Genomic DNA, 18,528 nt, shown 5'->3' on the forward strand with positions numbered 1-18,528 from the left:
CTTGTCTCGTTAACACCAGCAAAATTCACTGCTTCAGGGAAGGAAAAGTTTTAATAAGTGCCTTATCACACCTGGTAGTAAATTTAGTCTCTAACACTAACAAGTGCTGTTAATATGCCAGTTAGGTGGTGCGTATCCGGAGTCTCTGCTCACGTGCCTTTGGATGTATCAGTGTTAAAAGTCTGTAACTCTCCCCTACCTCTTTTCCTTCTAAAGGCGAAAGCAAGTGGAAAGAAACTGCAGAAAGTGACTCTGAAAGTCTCACCCAGAGGGATCGTGTTGAACGACAGTAGAACGAATGAGCTGATCGAGAACGTCTCCATATACAGGTGGGTTACGGGTGGGTGCCCCAAGGCTCCTCGTCTGCTCCGGTCTCCACCCAGGCTGAGCTGATGCCTCGCCGGCCATCATGTCTTGATGGAAGGCAAAGGTGGGGGAAGGAGGGTGGTTGCTGAATTTAAGGTAAATTTACATCTGGTGCAGTAAGCACCCTGCTGGGGATAAGGAAAGGCGTGACGAGCCTGGAGGTGTGTGTGTAGGCTGCAGATCCACCGCCAAGCGCTCCATGCCGCTCTACTGCCTGATTTTGGCAATAGAAATGCCAAAGCATCTGCGGTGATGGCAAGAGGCAAATATGGAGGATGGTCAGAGCATCTCTGAGCGGGTGAGGATGCAAGCGCTGGAGCCAGGGCTGCCCTCCCCTCGCTGGCTGCTCTGCGCCTCTGAAACGTTTAAATAGCTCTGACAAAGCACAGCTGGGATAGCTGTTGAGACCCAGTGCCTCTGTGGGGAGGGCGAGGATGGGTTATCCCCTATCTGCTCCTTGGGCTTTGGCAAGTATTTCTTCCAACCAAAGAGGCTGGAGGCAGGCGTGGGCCTGGCAAAGCAGAGCTCTTGGCAAGCAGAGGCAAGCTTGGACCTGGCCTTTTCCATCTTCTCCATCCCTTCTCCCTCTACATCCCCCACACTCTGCTGCTGTCCTTCACCTGCTGCTCTGTCCCCCTTTGCTCAATGCGGGAGGGGGAGCACTGGGTTGGGGCACTCTCTCTAACCAGACTACTAACCCGCTTGCTTTTCTCCAGTTCAAACTAAGCAGTCGCATACAGCCACCGGTGCTGAGACCCCCTCCCTTCCCAGGAGAGAAACCCGCTGCTAAAGAGCAGAGCTGGGCAAAGCGGCCGTGCCAAAATCAGTATCACTGCGCTGGTGTAAAAGCAGGCAGAGCTGTGAGGCCGGGGTTTTAGATGCTGCCTTAAATTCTCCCCAGATGCTCTAGCAGCCATCGATAAAGCTGTTCCTCCTGCTCGGTGTTCGTGTACGAGCATCCCCTCGACTCGGTTGACTGAACTCAGCGCATCCTAAATAGGCTGTTGATGTGGGGACTGGTGCTGCTTCCCAGAGATGCTGGTGCTGCGGGAGTGGGGGGTCATGGCAAAAGCTGGGGTCTGCGTGCATGGAGGGGGGTCATCTCCCCACCCTGCGAGCATGCTCCACCGGTGGCAGTCCCATGGCTTTCCTCTAACACCTCTACTCTCTTCTCTTCAACTTTTCTATTCACCGGGATGATGCTGGCTCTGAGCTCTTGCCCTGGATCATGCTGGGGCAGGACGGGGTGGCCGTGGCTAAAACGCAGCCGCTGTCACTGGATGTGCCGCTGCCAGAGGCCTTGTAAAACTGGCTCGCTTCAGAGGCAGGTGTGAGTTATCCTTCCCCTGGAAATTAATGGCCATCGCATATGGAGCTGGGCGCTGGGGGTTGCTGGAAGGGCCACGTGCCGGTGCAGATGACCTTCTGTGGCTTCGTCACGATTATTAAAAGAGAGGCCACTCCACTTTGGGAACAAATGGGAGGGAGGAGTGAACTTCCAAGTGCCTCTTCAATCCAGAGCACGGCTCAGCTTTGGAAGACAAAATTCAGGCCATTGAGCAGAGGCATCCTCACATGCAACAAGAAACTAATGCAGTGTAAATAAATTTTGAATGTGGCTTTTTAAGTCCCAGCATCTGCTGGGAACTGGGATCTTCCAGTCCCCTCCCTGCAAACTCTCGGGGGCAGCGAGAGCAGGAGCTAAATGGGCATCGTGGGACTATGGGATAACTTTTACTGCAGTGTCCTACTTTTTTCTCGGGCTTTCTCTTAACACCTGTTTGATCTGTCACGTGCCCAGGGAAGAGGCTTTGCTCACTGCTAGTGCCTGCTGCCTTGCACTAAACCTCCTGGGCTGCTCCAGCCTGTGCTCGCTGGCTTCAGGTGAGACGCTCCGTCCTGCAGCTCCTGGTGCAGATGGACCCGTGGGAGGCAGGGGTGGCTGATGCTGAGGGACCTGCTGCCCTGCAGAGGGGAGCTGAGCCCTCTGCCACAGCCTGACCTCCTCAAACAGGTCGGCCTGTTGCTCTTTCAGAGACTTGTTCAGCATTTCTGAGTCAGCCCTGCCCTGCCTGGGGGCTGGGAGAGATACAGCCATCCTGGGGATGCTCCACTGGGCTGGCTGAGCCTTCCTTCCCCATGTGCTCAGGGGTCTTGGAGCATCCCGTACATCTGCTACCGCAGATCTCAGCCTGAATTTCAGCCTTTCCAAGAGCTTTTCTTGGGCACCCGTGCATCAATTTCTTTCCCCGGTTTGAGCCTCAAGATTAAATTGTAGGCTGAGAACAAGTCCTTCTCTCTCCTTGCAAGCTTATCCTCCAAGGAAAATCTTCTGGAGTCTGTCTTCTGAAGGCAGAGCATTTGTCAGGCTTAGTCCCAGGCTGGCACACTGCAGAGTCTTTGCCTTCTCTAACCTGTCCTTTCCCAGAAGGTGAAACGTTTTCTCTTCTCTCCTGCCCCTCCTGCGTGTGATGCAGGAGTTCACGCCGTGGCTGCAGGAGTTGCTCTGTGCTTCTCTTAGACTTGAGCCAGTGGCATCAACTCCTCTGCTTTGGGAAGGAGTTGCATCAAAGCCTGGTAATGCTCCCATGCTCCCTCTGCCTTCCCTGCTTGGCCCCGGAGCTGGAAGCCCTGGTGTAGGCGCTTGCTGGCAGGTCAGAGGAGGGGTTGCTTGATCTCCCTTGCACACAGTGCCCCGGACAAGACATTTCGTTCTGTCTTTCAGGATATCCTACTGCACGGCAGACAAGATCCACGATAAAGTGTTTGCCTACATTGCCCAGAACCAGCTCAATGAGAACCTGGAGTGCCATGCCTTCCTCTGTACCAAACGGAAAATGGTCAGTCCAGAGGAAGAAATGGGGATGTGGCTGGAGGAGGAGGAAGCAGAGAGGGGCTGCACCAGTGAGATAACAGCTCTGCCCCTAGTTAGAGCGAGGGGGGGCCCTGCCCCAGCAAACAGCCGCAGGAGAGCACCCAGCCTCCTGCTGCCGTTACCACCTGCCCACAGGCAGTTAATCCTGGCAATGCTGCCCGGTGCCTGACTGTTGCTCTCGAGCGGGTGTAACTCTGGGCTAGGCTTAGCCCATTGTCTTGGCAGGTAAAACCCCTTCTGCCCCAAGGTCTGGGGCAGGGGTGAGGGGGCCTGGCCCTGCACTGGCACCAGAAACCCCCCTGCCACGCTGCGGTCCTGGCTGCTGGGACTCTTCCCTGCCCAGCATCCACTTCTCTGGGCTGCCAGCTCCAGTCTAAGCCCGGTGTGCGGAGGGGCTTTGGCAGGCGGGGTGGTCTCTGAGGAGGCTTCTACCAGGGTACCCAGGGGCGGCTTCACTGGAGGCATTTACAGCGGTTCTGGGCTCGCTGCCCTGGCTTCCTTCCATTTGTTGCTGTTGAAGCTCCTTGTCCAATTTTTAGCGGCGTCTTTGTAGATGGGGCCATGTCCTTCCTGCAGGAGCAGCGCAGGAAACCCCGCTGTGTGCCGAGGACGGGGCTTGGACCAGAGACCCGTGTATAGAAAACAGTCTCTAGCTCTTGCTTTGAACCCACTTGTGGGATTTTTTTCCCTGCTGATTCAGTGCATCAGGATGGGCAGGGACCCAGCACTGATGAACTGGCGAGGGACAGAAGTGGGTCACTGGGCACCGGCTGCAAATGGGGCAAGGAGAGCCATGGGGCTCTCTCCAGCGGAGCCAGTGCTGGGGCTGAGCCCCTTCCCTGCGGCAGGAAGGGGCTTTAGTGGAGAGGAAGGGCAGGTCGGATCCCTCTGCTGCCAGAAATCCTTCCCCTGGTGCCTGTTGCGGGGCCTGAGCAGAGAACGGGGTCTCCCAAATGTGTAGGGAAACAAACCTCCCAAGAGCCATTCCCACCCGGTGCATCCTGGCGTGGTGATTCCTGGGTCCTTACGAGCATCCCTGTGCCCGGAGCGTGGCCACCGTAGCTCTGTTAATATTCTGTGCTTCTCCCGACTCTTTTTGGCTTTTTTTTTTTTTCCTTCTGGGGAGAGAATAATGGAAGCTACAAGTTGTCTCTCCTTTCTGCGGCATGCGCTCCCATCCTTGCATGGCGAAGATAAGCCTCGCTCTGCAAATTAAAATTTAAATCTCTCCAGTGCTAAAAGAATTATCTTAGTGGTACATCAGTTCCAAATAAAGTTCTCCAAGGCCTTTTGTGGCAAATACCAGAAATATTTTCTCTTTTTCCTTGTCTTTAAAACGCATGAACGTCATGCCGGCAAGGTGACACCCTGTTCCCAGACCAGGGACTGTCCCTGCCCCGAGGCAGGGTCCCTGAATGTACGCACAGCTACCAGTCACGGGCATATAATTAGTCTGTATTTTTAGTTCATGGGTAATTCTCAACGGTAGCTGGGTCTATTAAACTTGATTCAGATGTGACAGCTTAAATTGTAAACAGCTGTGAGGAGTTTCATACTTAATTACCATATTTAAGTTTTTGCCATAAAGTGTTTGCACTTCCATCAAAGATGTAAATAGCTCCAACATTCAGATGAGCTCCCCTGTTTTGCGAGGCTTAATTGGCACCGATAGGTTCGCTGGGTGTCCTCGCCCCTCCCGCGCAGCAGCGCCTGGCTTTCGGGGGATGCCTGTGCTCTGTTCACGCTCCCCCCACATCTCCATCCTCTGGGGCTGCGGGTTACGGACCCGGATCTGGGTTTGTTTAGTTTGCAACTTCATAAAACAAACTCACGCCTGAAGGCTCCTGCAGCGCTCCAGCCTTGCAGAGTGTTACTCGTTATATCCTTGCACTTAAACTGCTCGTGAGCTCTGCTTTCTCCTAATGAAACTGGCATTTATGTCACTATTTATACACCTCCAGCAACTCCGGCTATTTAAGGTGGTGGGGTTTTTAATGCTGCTGAAGCTCTTGGCTTGGGGAGGAATGGAGGGACTGAAGGGAAGGTGTCCCTGCTCCTGCTGCAGCCCCGACTGTTGCAAAACAAACCCACACTGTTGGTCTAAGTCAGCAAGACGCCAGCTTAGCTCGGGGGAGCCAGAGGGTGAGCTTGGGGCCTCTCTTGTCCTGCCTATAAGGTTGCTCCCCGTTGGAGAGAGCTGCACATTCATGGTGTTTTACCCTGCTGGTCTCGGAGCGTCCTTGTGCATGTGGTCGTGTGCGGTGCCGGGGCGGGACGGACCGCAGCTCTGCGCATCCCTCCCCAGCGCTGGCGTGGGCTGGGGCTCGGGCCCGGTGCCGATTCCCTTTGAGATGTTGCTTGTTCTGGTGGGTGATCCTCTGCGGCGGGTGCAGCGCAGCCCAGCCCTGGAGCGGGGTGCCACATCCCTCAGGGAGCTGCAAGGATGAGCCCAGGGCCGTGCAGCGCTCACGCTTGTTTAGATCATGCTTAGGTGTGGGGTGCAGGAAGAGCTGCACGAGCCCCACGGTCAGGAGCAGCTCTTCTCTCCCTATCCGTCAGCACGATGGCTGTGACCACCATGTTCCTGCCTCCTCCATCTTCCCATTACACCTAAAGACGTGTCTCCCAGAAGCTACACAGAGCAAGTCTCTGCTTCCATCAATATTTGATTACCCCTCCCCAGCCAGGCGGGGAGCGCGCACAGCGGAGGACTGGTTGGATCCAGGTTAATGTGAATCTGCAAAGCAAAACCTCCAAATGATTTAAATCTACATGAGGACCCATCGATTAACGTGCTGCCTCGCTGCTGTCTTTCCAGGCGCAAGCGGTCACGCTCACCGTAGCCCAGGCTTTCAAAATCGCATTTGAGTTCTGGCAAGCGGCTAAGGAAGGTGAGTGGTTTTTTTTCACGTCTTCTTACTCTTCACATGAAAGTTCAAGGGATGACTTTGGGTTTTTTCCAGTTTCCAAGTGCCTTTTCCCCTTGCCTTCCAAATTTCCAGGCTGCTATTAAGGTTGGTCCAATCTCTGGTGCAATTTAAGGCATCTTCCAAGTTTCTCTCAACATCCTTATAAATCCAGCCAAATTTTGGCTGCTCTCCTTTCTTGCAGGCAGGGTGTGAAGGGCCTGGTGCTTGTCTGTGGTACCTCAGAGCCCTGCTGCTGCCAGGATTTTTGCTTTCACCTTCCATGAGACTATAAAACGGACCCAGAGCCTGGGCCGGTGTGGGCAGAGGAGACCCAGTGGCCCGTCCTAGCTGTCCCCCTTATCCCTCCTCTCTAAAAGCTTGTGGGGAAGTGCTCTGCAGGCAGTGACGGGGTCTGCTTCTTTTGCAGAAAAGGAGAAGCGGGAAAGGTCCATCTTGGAAGGAGAAGGGACGAGCAGCCCCAGCTCGGAAGCCCCTGCCCACCCCGATGCATGTAAGTCACCAACAGCAGAGCTTTGCTTTGGTCTCGGGGATGGGGAACAGCCTGAGGTCTGCGGGGTTTTACCCGAACGGGGCAGGCTCCTGGGAGGGCTTTGAAGACCACCGGGGGGCAAACGCTTTTGTTGTAGCAGAGATACTGCCACTGGCAGAGCGCTTGGGACACAGTGGCCACCTGCCAGGTCCTTCCATCTCCCCATTAAATATCTCATGCAGCCCCTCGTACACAGCTGCTGCCACCCCAAATCCGTTTACTTCTGCCCCAGGCAAATTGACCATAATATCCATATGAGCTTAGCGTGGACCCCACATCCCAAGTTTGATTTTGGGTTTGTCTTGGACCGGAAACATGTGCCGTCACACCAGCTGAGGGAGATGGACATCCAGGTGCTACTCTGCCTCCAGCTCCCCTAAGGAAGGAGAAGTGCTTGAAAATAAAACAATTAAATAGTAAAGCTCCTCATAATTCAGTGCCTGGCCGTGGTCCTCTGCTGCCTCTGAAACGCAAGACGTGTAGCCAGGGAGAAGTGGGACAAAAGGCTAATCTCTCTTCCATGCTGGCAACGGAGATAAGAGGATTTGGCACAGAGGAAAACAGCATTAAACTGGGCTTTCTTCCAGGCTGGCACATCTCATTTCTTCATGTGAAGGCCCAGGACTGGAGGAATCTGCACAAACAGTGGCACATCAGCATAAGTGAGGCTTAGGGCTGACACAGGTGTAAGAACAGGCTCTGGTGTCTGCCTGGGCGATGTTCCGCAGCTGGGACACATCTGCATCACCCTTGCTGCAGGGTGACGGGGAGGGTCTGAGGCTTCCCTCAAACAACCCAGCCTGCGATGTACCAGCAGCCCCCAAGCTACAAACTGCTCTTCACCCAGTGCAGGATTTGCTCTCGGCCCTATAAAATAGTGATGCATCTTTGTAAGATGCTGAAATCGATGCCGTGGGCTGAGCTGAGGATGTTGCCGGGGGTCTCTTCCTGCCCTGGGCTATGAAGCCCTGGGGTTGAGATGTCTCAGCTTTGCCCCGGGGCTGATCCTGGCTCACCCTGAACGTAAGCAGGTACCCGGGAGCTTCTGCTGATGGCTGCTGGAAGGATGAGCCGGCCCGTCCTCCCCTGCGTCCCTGTCGAGGGGGTCTTGATCTGAGCATCACAAATTATTCAGGCTGAAACCATAGCCCCTGTTGGGGTGAAAGCAGCTCCTGCATGCTAGAATTCAGGGCCATCCTGAAGGAATTGGATGCAACCCTTAGATTCTCCTCTTGAGGGGAAGCAGTTGCTGCAAAAAGGCTTGGTTTCATGTCTTCTCTGTTTTCCCCTCCCCTGCCTCATTCCCTCTGTGCTCTGTTCACAGCAGCAGCCACGGGGAACTTGCTGGATTTCGAAGATCCTGCCAAATCGCCCCTGACCAGCAGCACAAACTCCCCACACTTAGATAACAGCGTGTTTGGGCCCAGCTCCTCTGTAAATAACAACGTGGTGTGGGTAAGTGTGTGCCCGGGGTACCGCGGCGTGTGCCGAGCCGGGGCGGGGGGCGATGCCACCTGCATTTTGTGTGCTTCAGCTGCCGTCACGGGGCTTTTTCTTGCAGCTCTGCAGTGGCTGAGCCGTTCGGGCAGGGTTTCGGAGATGCCCAAGTGAGCTGGGTTTCAGTGTCGTACTCAAAATGATCAATTAGTGTTCGAGTACCTACTGCCCTTTTTAGGCTCTGTAAATAAATGGATGAGATTGTGAGGCGCTCTGAGAAACGCCGCTGTCAGATAATTGAATCTTACTTATTCTCGAGCAGCATTTCTCAGTGGTTTGTCACTTAATTGAGAGACCACCTAACTGCTCAGGGGAAAAAATCGTTATGTTGATGGCTTTTGTTTACCATTCACTACAACCAGGTTATATTTATGTTTGTTATTACTCTTATTTTTCCCTCATCCCTGTTTGCATCTGTATCTGGCTTGTGTGCACATGAATGGCTTCTCTAAAATGTCCTCAGTATCCGGCTTAATTGTTTCATGGGCCACTAATAGAAAAATAACGACCCAAGCCACGTGTCTCCAGGTGTGCGTCCCCAGGGCAGCCTCCTCCATGCCCAAGTGCTCCATCACCCACTGGGCTGGGGCTGGTCTTTGAAGCCCCACTTGACCTTGAACCTCATCCCCACCACATGCCCTCACTGGAAACATGCTGTCTGCTAAATTTTGGAGAATTGAATGATAAGGGTCTTTGCCTGGAGCCTGCTTCTTGAGTCTGCTGGGTCTGAGCCTGAGGCTTTTCAGGTTAAACCTGAAGATCAACTCTAAGTCATATCAAATCCTGGAGGCTTATCAACGGTCTCCGATCCCTCTCTTCTTGCAGAGTTTTCATACTTTACATATTACATTAAGCCTGCAAGTACATCACAAGGTTTTGGGAATAGTCGAGTCTGTCCATAGCAAAGCCCTTGCGCAGAGTCCATCTTCCTGCATGGGAAACCTTTCTCCCCCAAGCAACTCGAATGCTTTCCCTGGGAAACCTTAACCCTGGGAGACCAGTGATAAAGGATCCAGCACAGGTCTCCCCCGTGCTGGTGCAGAGTTGCTTTCTGGGTTCCTGATCCAGAAGAGCCCTGAGGAGCATCTTGCTGCGCTCTGTCGGGGTCTCCCCTCTCAGCAGGAACTCGCAGCATGTGCATCTTGTGGCAGGAGCTGGAAGAGCCGAGGGCTGTGGTTAACCCCAGAGGGGGATGTGGTCCAGCTGATGGGCCAGATCCAGCCTGTGCAGGCAATGGGGCAGAATTAGCCTGGTTTGGAGATAGTGAAAAAGGGCCAAGCCCCTGCCCCGTCCCTAGGCTGCAAGGGGAGCATGGCATCCCTGACCCAAGCCCTGGGATCTACTCTGAGGAAGCTGGGACCACCCAGAGTTACACCTCTTACCCTGGGGATTGTGCAGAGAGTGAGGTAAAACCTGCCCAAGGAGGCAGAGTGCTGAGAGGAGTGTTGCTTTAGGCACTCGGAAGCCTATATATATATATTATTTTTTTTTTTGTCTGCTGTGCTCAAGCACAGAGCTAGATCTCTAAATACAATTTGTGCGTTCTCTTAGCCACTACTTCTTTCTCTTTTTCTCTCTTTAACAAAGGAAATGGATGATGGTCTCGACGAAGCATTTTCAAGGTAATTCTAATAACTCGCTTTACAAGTTCACACCACCCGGGACCAGCCCGGGAGACTTGACTGGTGACTGGCTTTTAATAATGCTTCTAATCTAATCAGCCGCCGTGATCTGACCTAGGCAGCTGCCCCATCAGTGCCTCAGCTGTTAATTGAAAGATAGGCTTTGAGGCTGGCTGATAAGCCAAATATTTTGACAACCTTTTAAGGACGGAGAGAGGCTCTATGTGATAGGGAATTTAATTCCCCAAGCAGTTGGTGTGTCCGCTCCTGCTTGTCAGGGTGGTTTGAGGCTGCCGGTTTCCAGCCCTGGTGCTAGGTGCGGCGATGCTGGTCCCAGCTTCTGGCGTGGGGGTTTCACCCTTCCTCACCCCTCTGTGAGGTCTGGACTAACCCTGGGACCTGGTTCTCATCTGTCCCCGAACAAACAGCAACTGGTGAGGGCAGCCTCCCTGCCCCGCCGGTCCCTGTTGCAGCGCAGTTGCATCAGGGCAGCTCTGATGCACCAGTTTTGAATTCGTGCACCTGAGCACATTCAGTTTGTGGCCATAGCTTCACGTGGCTTAGTTCGCTTTCCAGTCCAAACCAAGAGCTTCCGTGCATGTGCACACCGAGCAATCCAGCAATGTTTAACAAAGCCGTTTTCTTTCAGGTGAGTTTTCCTGTCTGTCCTCATGCAGGCAGGACCCTGCGGGGTGATGGGGATGCTTTAGTGTTTATGGGTCCCATCCTCCAGATCAGTGCATGAAGCCACCTGGCTGCCTTCCGAGCACCGTGAGCTGCGAAGGCCCCAGTTTGGGCAAAGAGCTGCCTTGGGTGCAGATGCTAATGGCAGCAGAGAGCTGGCAGGACTCTTCGTCCTGCTCAGAGATGCTGAAAGAGGGAATCGGGCAGTAGCAGGGTTGAGCCCAACACCATCGCCTCCCCGAGAGCTGCTCGCCTCCACCGGGCTTTGCGGCAGCACAAAAACTGCACACTCAGCCCTAAGGAAACAGACCTTCGTGCCTTGTTTGGCTCTCAGGACTGATTTACAGCTTTCACCTCCACAGTAGCCCTGTCCCAAGTTGTGTTCGATAAAGGGGCTGCTTGAATTTATGTCTTAATGTCGTCTATTTTCCTCACCTCTGTTCCTTGCCCTACTTAATTAAGCAGATGTTGTTGGTTGCGGTCTTTTGTTTTGCATTGCTGGATGCTGAGCTGTCACATCACCCTTGGCCTTCTGGTGACTCAGTATTTGGACTGCTCATCCACCGAGGCAGATGCTCCTGAAAGCATTCTGCTGCTACATCACCGCTGGTCACTTTTGGGTTTTATTAAAAAAAGCGCATATGGCTAGTGTCATCTAAGGCTTATTTAACACCATGCCTCCCCTGGCTGAAACACCAAATATCTGAGTTAACCTTTTGGCCCTGGGAGAATTGATGCTGCAGTGTTTCATTTTCACAGAGGTATTTAATAACACAACAACAAACTGGGGCTTGTCAGGTTTTATGAAACATCTAGGATGGGCTGAGATTAAAGCTGATCCTGTGGGCTATTAAACATCATCCGAGTCCTGCTGTGTTTTAACCCAAAGAGTTAAATGCTTGGGCCAGGCAGTGCGGCAGGCAGCGAGCTACAGCACCGGCTGCGTGTCCAGACACACCACCATGAAAATTGAGTCATTGCAATGAGGCTGCTCCTTTGGTCAGTGGAGCCTTCACGCTGAGATAAGATCCCAGCTAACGATGCACCTGCCAGCAATAGCTCAGGAGAGGGAAATGGCACCGTTCTGCCAGACCATTAATACACGGGATGTCCAGACTGCAAATTCCCTGGATGTCTGTAGGGGAAGTGCTAGGATAAACCAGCAGCAAAGCTGCAGCGAACTTGAGAGCGCGGCAAATGTTGTGTGCCAGCTCCCCCCTTACTGAATTATTTCATTCCGTTGGAGGATTTTGAAATGTGGAACTGCAGCTAGGGTTCGGCATTACGGATGCATCAAGCATCCTGGCTATAAACTGCACAGATTTGTGTTCTTTCTGTTTTTCTCCCCTCTCAGACTGGCTCAGTCGAGAACAAACCCTCACGTCCTCGACACGGGACTGACGGCTCAAGACATCCAGAGCGCAGAAACGCTCTCGCCTGTAGACTGGAACAAAATAGATTCCAACACAGGCGAGAAAGATGATCTGTTCATGTTTTGAGGTCGGATGCATCTAACAGCTGACGAGAGAATAACCACTAAAAGTCTATGGACTGACTCACGCTGTTCCGGGTGCTGTACGCGAGGGACTCTTCTGAGGGCTCTTCACCAAGTCAGCTGACGTTACAGCACAGTTTAGACCAAAGCTTTAGAAATCTAATGCAGATTTTTGTACCTTGCTTTTATCTACACCACGAGATGCTCCTCGACGTATTTATTCGTAGCCATTACAGTTTACATATATTATCAGAAGGTGTGTAGAGCATCTACAGTATTAGGTGGCAATATACCATGGAAGAACCTTCAGCAGTGCCTGTTCCTCTCTGAAAAAGACTATGCAACACCAAAGTCTCTCTGTATATACTTCCCTAGACAAAGGTCTGCAGACGCAAATGCAATTGCAAGCACAACTGTTACTAATCCACTGTTTTGTGAACAACACATCACCTGCCTAGGCGGAGGGGAGGAGATCTGCAGCAGCTGCTAACAGTGTTAAAATCAAAGAGGTAGCAGAGATCTTGCTTTTGTTGCGAATGTCTGTGATACTCTCACAGTCGTCAATCACCCCTACGAGTTCTGGCTGTTTCTTCGCCAGCTTCGTATGGGAATTGACACTTTTTTACCCAAAGACTCTATGAAGTTTTGCACTTTAAAACTTGAACTGAAAGCAATGGTCCTAATTGTCAAGGTAAGCAGTGCCTGTAACTTCTCTTCAGAAGCTATTTACCCAAAAAAACCCCAACCTGGCAATGCTGCAGGTCTGTTTCAAAACTGACTACTCACACACACAGTTTCTGATGTGACTCAAAATCCTAAGGCTCCGTTGAACTGTTGGCTTTAAAAGGAAAACCACCAGGGAGTAACAATTTGTTTTGCTAAAGCGTGTTGAAAGTTGCAGGTTGGGTGAACCCAGTAGCACAATAGATCTATGTTCTTAGCTCTGCTAAGTGGATTTGGCTGTGCATGCCTTTTTACTGTCTCAAAACCGTTTGGTTGTTGCTCACTCAATAGACTCAAATGGAATTGGATTAGGCAAGACCGATACCTGGATGTTCAATTAGCAAGAGGTGCCCCTTCCAGTGGTACTCCGATCCCCTTCCCCCCGACAGCCGGTCTCCCGTGAGGCTTGGGAAGCTGTCTTCATCTGCTCCTGGAATTGAAAATAAGTAATGGAGGTATAAAGCTTATGCTAATTAAAAGATTAAGTTTAATGACCCTAAATAGTCACACTGACAGTTTGCAGTGTTTGTGGCCTTATGTGAAGTATACTAATCTGTTTTATAGATTTGTAACTTGGTTTTGAAACACTAATTCATTCCCCAGATAGCTCTTTATAACTCTCTTAAAACTGCTTGCAGGAAAAAAAAAAAGAAAAACCTCTTTGTCAGCTCTAAGAATTTATTAGGAAGCAGCTGAGTGACTCTAACTTAGATTTGATTTTTTTCCCTAAGTGTTGTTGTGATAAGGTATCAAGGACTTGCGAAGCTGACTCATCATGTCTCTTAATAAAATGTGTGCTCTGTTTATCCTGCAAAATTGTGTTTAAGGCAATTTTACGTCTTGAAACTACTGTGCCCATGACTTATTTGATCTTATGTGTAGCATCAGTCTCGCGATTGAAGGAATTATTCAAAGTTTGTCAGTGCTACAGAGGCACACGGTAGAGGCATGAACCTATTGCATAAGCAACGCCAAAACTGCGCAGAAGTGGTTGTAGCAAGCGCCTTGTCCCGCACCCCGGGGAGTGGTGATGTTCCTAGGAAAGAGCTTGGGCTGCAGGAATGGACCATGAGGATTTATTTCTCTTTCTCCTTTTCTAGAGACTCTAGGAGCATATACCGAAATGCACAATACTATATATGTATGTATATAGTTTTTTAAGAAAACCTTCTGCTGTAAAGGATGTCTGTACTGAGGAAAATAAAAGTTCTACCATTTTTTGGAGTGTCTGTGCTGGGTGACTTTGTTTTTACCGTGGTCCTTTAATGTGTAGAAGGCTTTGTATTTCTGACTGGTTGAGTCCTCTGTCTCCCCTGATGCACAGCAAGCAATTGGAAACATCCACAGGAAGTTTGTGCCCATTAGAAGACTTTCCGGGGCCATCCAAGTGGGAAAACGGCTGCAGTTAGACACCAGTCCGTGGCGCTGCCTCCAGGAAGCGCTTACAGGGCTGGACGTGGCCATGTGGGATGCACAGAGGGATGCGCAACGGCCAGGCAGCCGGCTGGGAGGTGACTGTTGCAGCGTGCTTGGTAAATCCATCCCTACCTGAGCCCCTGCATCGCCGGATCGGCCTCCAGGTAAGGGTGTGACAGAGGATGGGAGAGGGAAGTCGGTGCTTTGGTCTCATCTGCAGGTAAATGTGGTGCTGGTAACATCAAAACCCAAAGTCTTTTAATTGATAGAGTTTCTGAGCTGCTGTGCAAAGTACTTCTCCCTTGGGGGGAGTTTAATTTGTACAGCTGCCTTTTAAATAGAAACAGCTCAGAGAGCCCGGCACTGCCCTGTGTGCTCGGCCTCCCCCTGCAATTGCTGCCTTTGCTGGCTGCAAGCTTGGAGCAGCCGGGCTCCCACAGCTACCAGCTACCACGCTGCTAACGCTCGGCTGGGAAGCACGGGGAGAAATGCCTTTGGGGATGCTGACAGACATGTAACCTGCCACTTGCTCCCTTTGGGGTATCAGAGCTGGGCTGCGGGCAGAACAAAGGGACTTTGCAGAGATGCCTCTTTTCCTGCGGTGTTAGGCTAAAACAAATTCAACAGAGGTTCATTTTTCTGTTTAAATTGCCTGTTCCAGCGTGAGGGGATGCCCCAGATTACGAGTACTTGAGCACCGGCAGTCTGCACCTTCATGCATAACTGATGGTGGTGCCGAGGAACAAATTGATCTTTCAGTTTTGATGTGATCATTTTTAAGTGCTGGTTAAGAAACTTTCAGCATCCATTTCCGTCACCCCAGATGGCTGTGTGCTTGGGAGGGAGGGAGGGAGGAAGGGCCTCACCGTGGTGAGAGGCAGCTGTGGGACGAGAGAGCAGCTGCCTGCTCGGGGTGCTGCGGCATCTACCGTGACCTGGGGGGCTCAGCTCTGCTCACCCCAGGCCCCTGTTTCCCCAGGGTGGCGTGGAGCGACTTTGTTGCCTGTTTTCCTCCCTTTGAGCAGCCGCAGCAGCAGAAGCTGTGGCTGTGCTGTGAAATTCTGGTCTGTCACCCTGCGTTGGCACGGGGTGTATGTAGGACATAACAACTCCATCCATCCTACGGACGGTAGCCAGCGTGGGCGAGGAAGCTAGCTCAGAGCCTGTCTTCAATCTCCTTCCCCAAAGCACCTGCTAAAGAAACAAAACCTGCAGCTAGTGCAAACCATGTAGTTCAGAGCTAATTTCTTTTACTGCTGGTGCTGTAACTCATTAAACTCATTAAACGCACCCCCCAAAACTGAAACAACAAACCCAGCCTGTTGCTGCCAAGTTACAGGCTGGGTTTACATGTAGATGTTTATCAAGCAATGCTGTTTCTTCTCTATTCAGTGTGAGCTCTCCAGCGATGGTCAGTTGTGTTACGTGAGTCGAGGCCAAATCCAGCTCCGAGGTTACAAACCAGCTGACTCAGGGAAGCGCTGAGCTGTTAAGGACGATGGTGTGAGCGCAGCAGGTACTGAGCTCTGAAACTCTTTCCTCTCTCCTTGGAGCACTGAGAGAGTTTGTAAATTCATGCCAAGCCTGAGCGAGAGCTGTAGGGCTGTCGTTACCCAGATCATTCTTTTTTAAAGTACAAATAAAGAGAGCAACATTTCATCTGAACACCTGAATGCTGTATTATGCTTTTTATAGCTAGCCCCAGGGTGCCGGCAGCTGTGGGCTGCTCTGCGAGGCTTTCTGTGCTCTGAAGCAAGAAGAAATACCAATCTCGTGGAGAAGCACAAATGCGTTTTGGCTCAGGGTAGAGGGGGACTGGGGTGGGAACGGCGAGAGGTGGTGGTCATGCTCTGCTCTCCGCCCTTACGTGTCAGCATCGTGTGACGGCTATCTGCAACGGCAACAGGAAACTGCCAGACCCCGATGAGATTCATCCCTGTCACAGCCAAAAGGAGGTGAACTAGAAAAAACACTGGGCAAAGGCAGTGGCTGCTGAAAGCCTCGCCGCCCGCCTTGCTGGGACCCAGGGCAGGGGCTGGCTCAGGAGGAGCTCGCCGTGGGTCAGCAAACGGCACTGAAAGGGTATTTTGCAAGTGTGTCTCTGCCTCTGCTTTTGAACTTCTTCCAGGGTTTGCAGCACTTAATGGCAGGAGACGATATTGCAGCAGGAGACCAGAGCAGTGATGCAGCATTAGCAAATGGCTTTCGTCATAGTTTCCATCGCAGGGAGCTGCGGAGCCGCATGCCAATGCAGCCACCCTTGGTCCGCACGAACAACGAGGGGTGCAGGGTTATTCTTGCCAAATCCCTTCTGTGTGAAAATACCTCCTTCAGAAAAAAAAGCTATAATTTCAGTGCCAAAAACCCATAAACTTGTCAAAAAGTTAACTTTTTTTATGCCCACTTCAGAGGAAATCCTGCTGACTGCCTGGTCCAACTTTCCTGAAACCTGGCGCCTTGATTCACCAAGTCGCTGGTAACTTGGGGTTGATGGTGCCCGTGTTGCGCCCCTGCTCTGTTGCAAAATAAAATCTCCCAGAGCGGCTCCTGCGGAGGCAGCACAAGCCCCGTCGGACACCTGGAGCCGAGCAAGATGCAACGTGGGCTTAGGAGGACCCAGAAGCTTTCCCCGTCCGCAGCATGGAGGGGACCCGGGAGCCGACACCAGCGGCGGCAGGGCCAGAAGCTGATGAAATTACCCAGTGCAAATGAGAACCGAGCGAGTGGAGCCTCTGCTGCCAGCCCTCGGCTTGGAAGTCCTCTTAGCAGCAGGCTGGCATCTCACTGCGAGCAATTTATCAGGAGCGAGTGGATACTGCTTATGACAGAGGGAGTTTTAATATTGCATTACTTCATTTATTTAGCACCTCTCCTCTAATGCCCAGGGGAAGGATAATGGGAAAGAGTGTTGTGGGTTGCTGGGGCTTAGTTGTTATTTTTCTTCCCTGCTAAAAGCAAACATCTCCAGCTGGTTCTTAGCTCAGAGGAGAAATATTGGCTTTACAAAAAGAAGGGATGTCAAGTCATTAAAAGCTGCAAGAAGAGGAAGTCTTCTGAGATGGGAGTAGAAATTTGGCCAGAGAGCTGCCTCCAGAAAGCAGATGTAGGAATTGCAGGAAGATTGGAGGCAGTTGTGCAGCGCATGTGCAGGTAGAAGGTAATCGCTGGCCAAGTGTTGGTTAATTTACTGCCACCAGCCTCTCACGCTGGACACGCACTTAGTCCCATCTCCGCTGGGGCTCTGATCTTCGTCAGCAGCGATTGCTTCTCGCTCCCAACTCTGCAGCAGCTCCCAGCGAGGCGGCTCCCTTGGCCAGCAGAGCCAAAGGGACCCTCTGCTCTGCCCAGAAAGCGGATTAGCACTCGTCTATCGGGGCCACGCGCCGCCATCAGCCGGCGCTGGCCTGCAGCCAGGCGCCTCGGAGCCCAGGGCTCTCCATCCTGCCCAGCACCCAGCTGGCGCCACTCACCTTTGGCAGTGTGGAGCTTCTCCCGGGGCATTAACCCGTCGGAAAGCTGTTGGCCTCCGCTGTGAGCAGATATGTCTCTCTGCAATTGAGCGCTCGTTCCTTATTCCCCGCGGCGCGGTCGGGGGGGCTCTCTGGAAGCTGTCGGGAGTTGCAGGAGCCGGGTCGTGCCAGCAAACCCAGCGTGGGAGCGCCGGGGAAAGCGGTGCCGGCTGTGCTCGCAGGCAGGGACTGTGCCACCTTCCAACCCTCCTCTTTGCTCTTCCTTCCAGGAGCCAGGCATGATTATCACCAACGTCACTGCTCCCACATCAGGGCCGCGGGGTCGCTCCTCACCCTGCAAAAGAAAATATCAGGAGAGGCAGGTTGTGAAACATCCACCCAGTCAAGTTTGGCTCTGAAATCCCTGCTGACTCCTGCGATTTATCACTTGCCCAGCTGCTACTTGCAGCTTGGGAAAGATAAGTGAGGTGGGAAAAAATATGGATTTTAAAAGCTTGGCTTTAAAGCCTACAGACTCAGGCCAAGACTCCTGTCCTGGCCGAAGTAACGGGGTAGGAACAACGTTACCAGTTGCAGCTGAAATAAAACAGCCATCCGCTTCAGCCTGCAGCATGAGAGGATAATTCTGCTGCCTTCTCTTTCCTGACACACACCTTTTGAACCATAATGCAAGAAAACCAGTGTTTAGATACCAAAACCCCTGCCGCCTTCTTTGTCTTTCACTTTATTCCCCAGCACCTTGTTTGCCCCAAACTTTTGCCATCACAATTTCAGTTTCAGGCAAGCAGAAGCAAACATGTGCCCAGGGCATCACTGAGCTGGCATCTCTCCTGGCAGGCAGGATGATGCCCTGGGGATTCTCCTTCCCCTCCTTTCAAACCAGCCACTCTGCAAACTTGGGTCCAGATCACTCCCTTTCTG

The 18,528-nt window shown here is 52.1% G+C and overlaps 1 protein-coding gene across 8 annotated transcripts in view; it reads left to right on the plus strand.

Annotated features, from left to right (window-relative positions):
- The window catches only part of LDLRAP1 (low density lipoprotein receptor adaptor protein 1), a 41,299-nt gene extending 27,354 nt beyond the window's left edge, over positions 1–13,945 (plus strand). For 4 of the 8 annotated variants that reach the window (XM_064471697.1, XM_064471698.1, XM_064471699.1 and 1 more), the window contains 8 exons: positions 217–329; positions 3,092–3,206; positions 6,060–6,132; positions 6,578–6,661; positions 8,025–8,155; positions 9,785–9,819; positions 10,396–10,468; positions 11,858–13,945. In XM_064471697.1, the coding sequence (XP_064327767.1) occupies positions 217–329; positions 3,092–3,206; positions 6,060–6,132; positions 6,578–6,661; positions 8,025–8,155; positions 9,785–9,819; positions 10,396–10,468; positions 11,858–11,986 (753 nt within the window). In that variant the 3' untranslated portion in view covers positions 11,987–13,945. The remainder of the gene's footprint in view (positions 1–216; positions 330–3,091; positions 3,207–6,059; positions 6,133–6,577; positions 6,662–8,024; positions 8,156–9,784; positions 9,820–10,395; positions 10,469–11,857) is intronic. The other 4 variants (XM_064471693.1, XM_064471694.1, XM_064471695.1 and 1 more) reach the window with 4 other exon arrangements.
- Positions 13,946–18,528: the final 4,583 nt, after the last annotated feature.

This window comes from Phalacrocorax carbo, chromosome 22 (genome assembly GCF_963921805.1).
Source record: "Phalacrocorax carbo chromosome 22, bPhaCar2.1, whole genome shotgun sequence".
In the NCBI taxonomy this organism is placed as follows: Eukaryota; Metazoa; Chordata; class Aves; order Suliformes; family Phalacrocoracidae; genus Phalacrocorax; species Phalacrocorax carbo.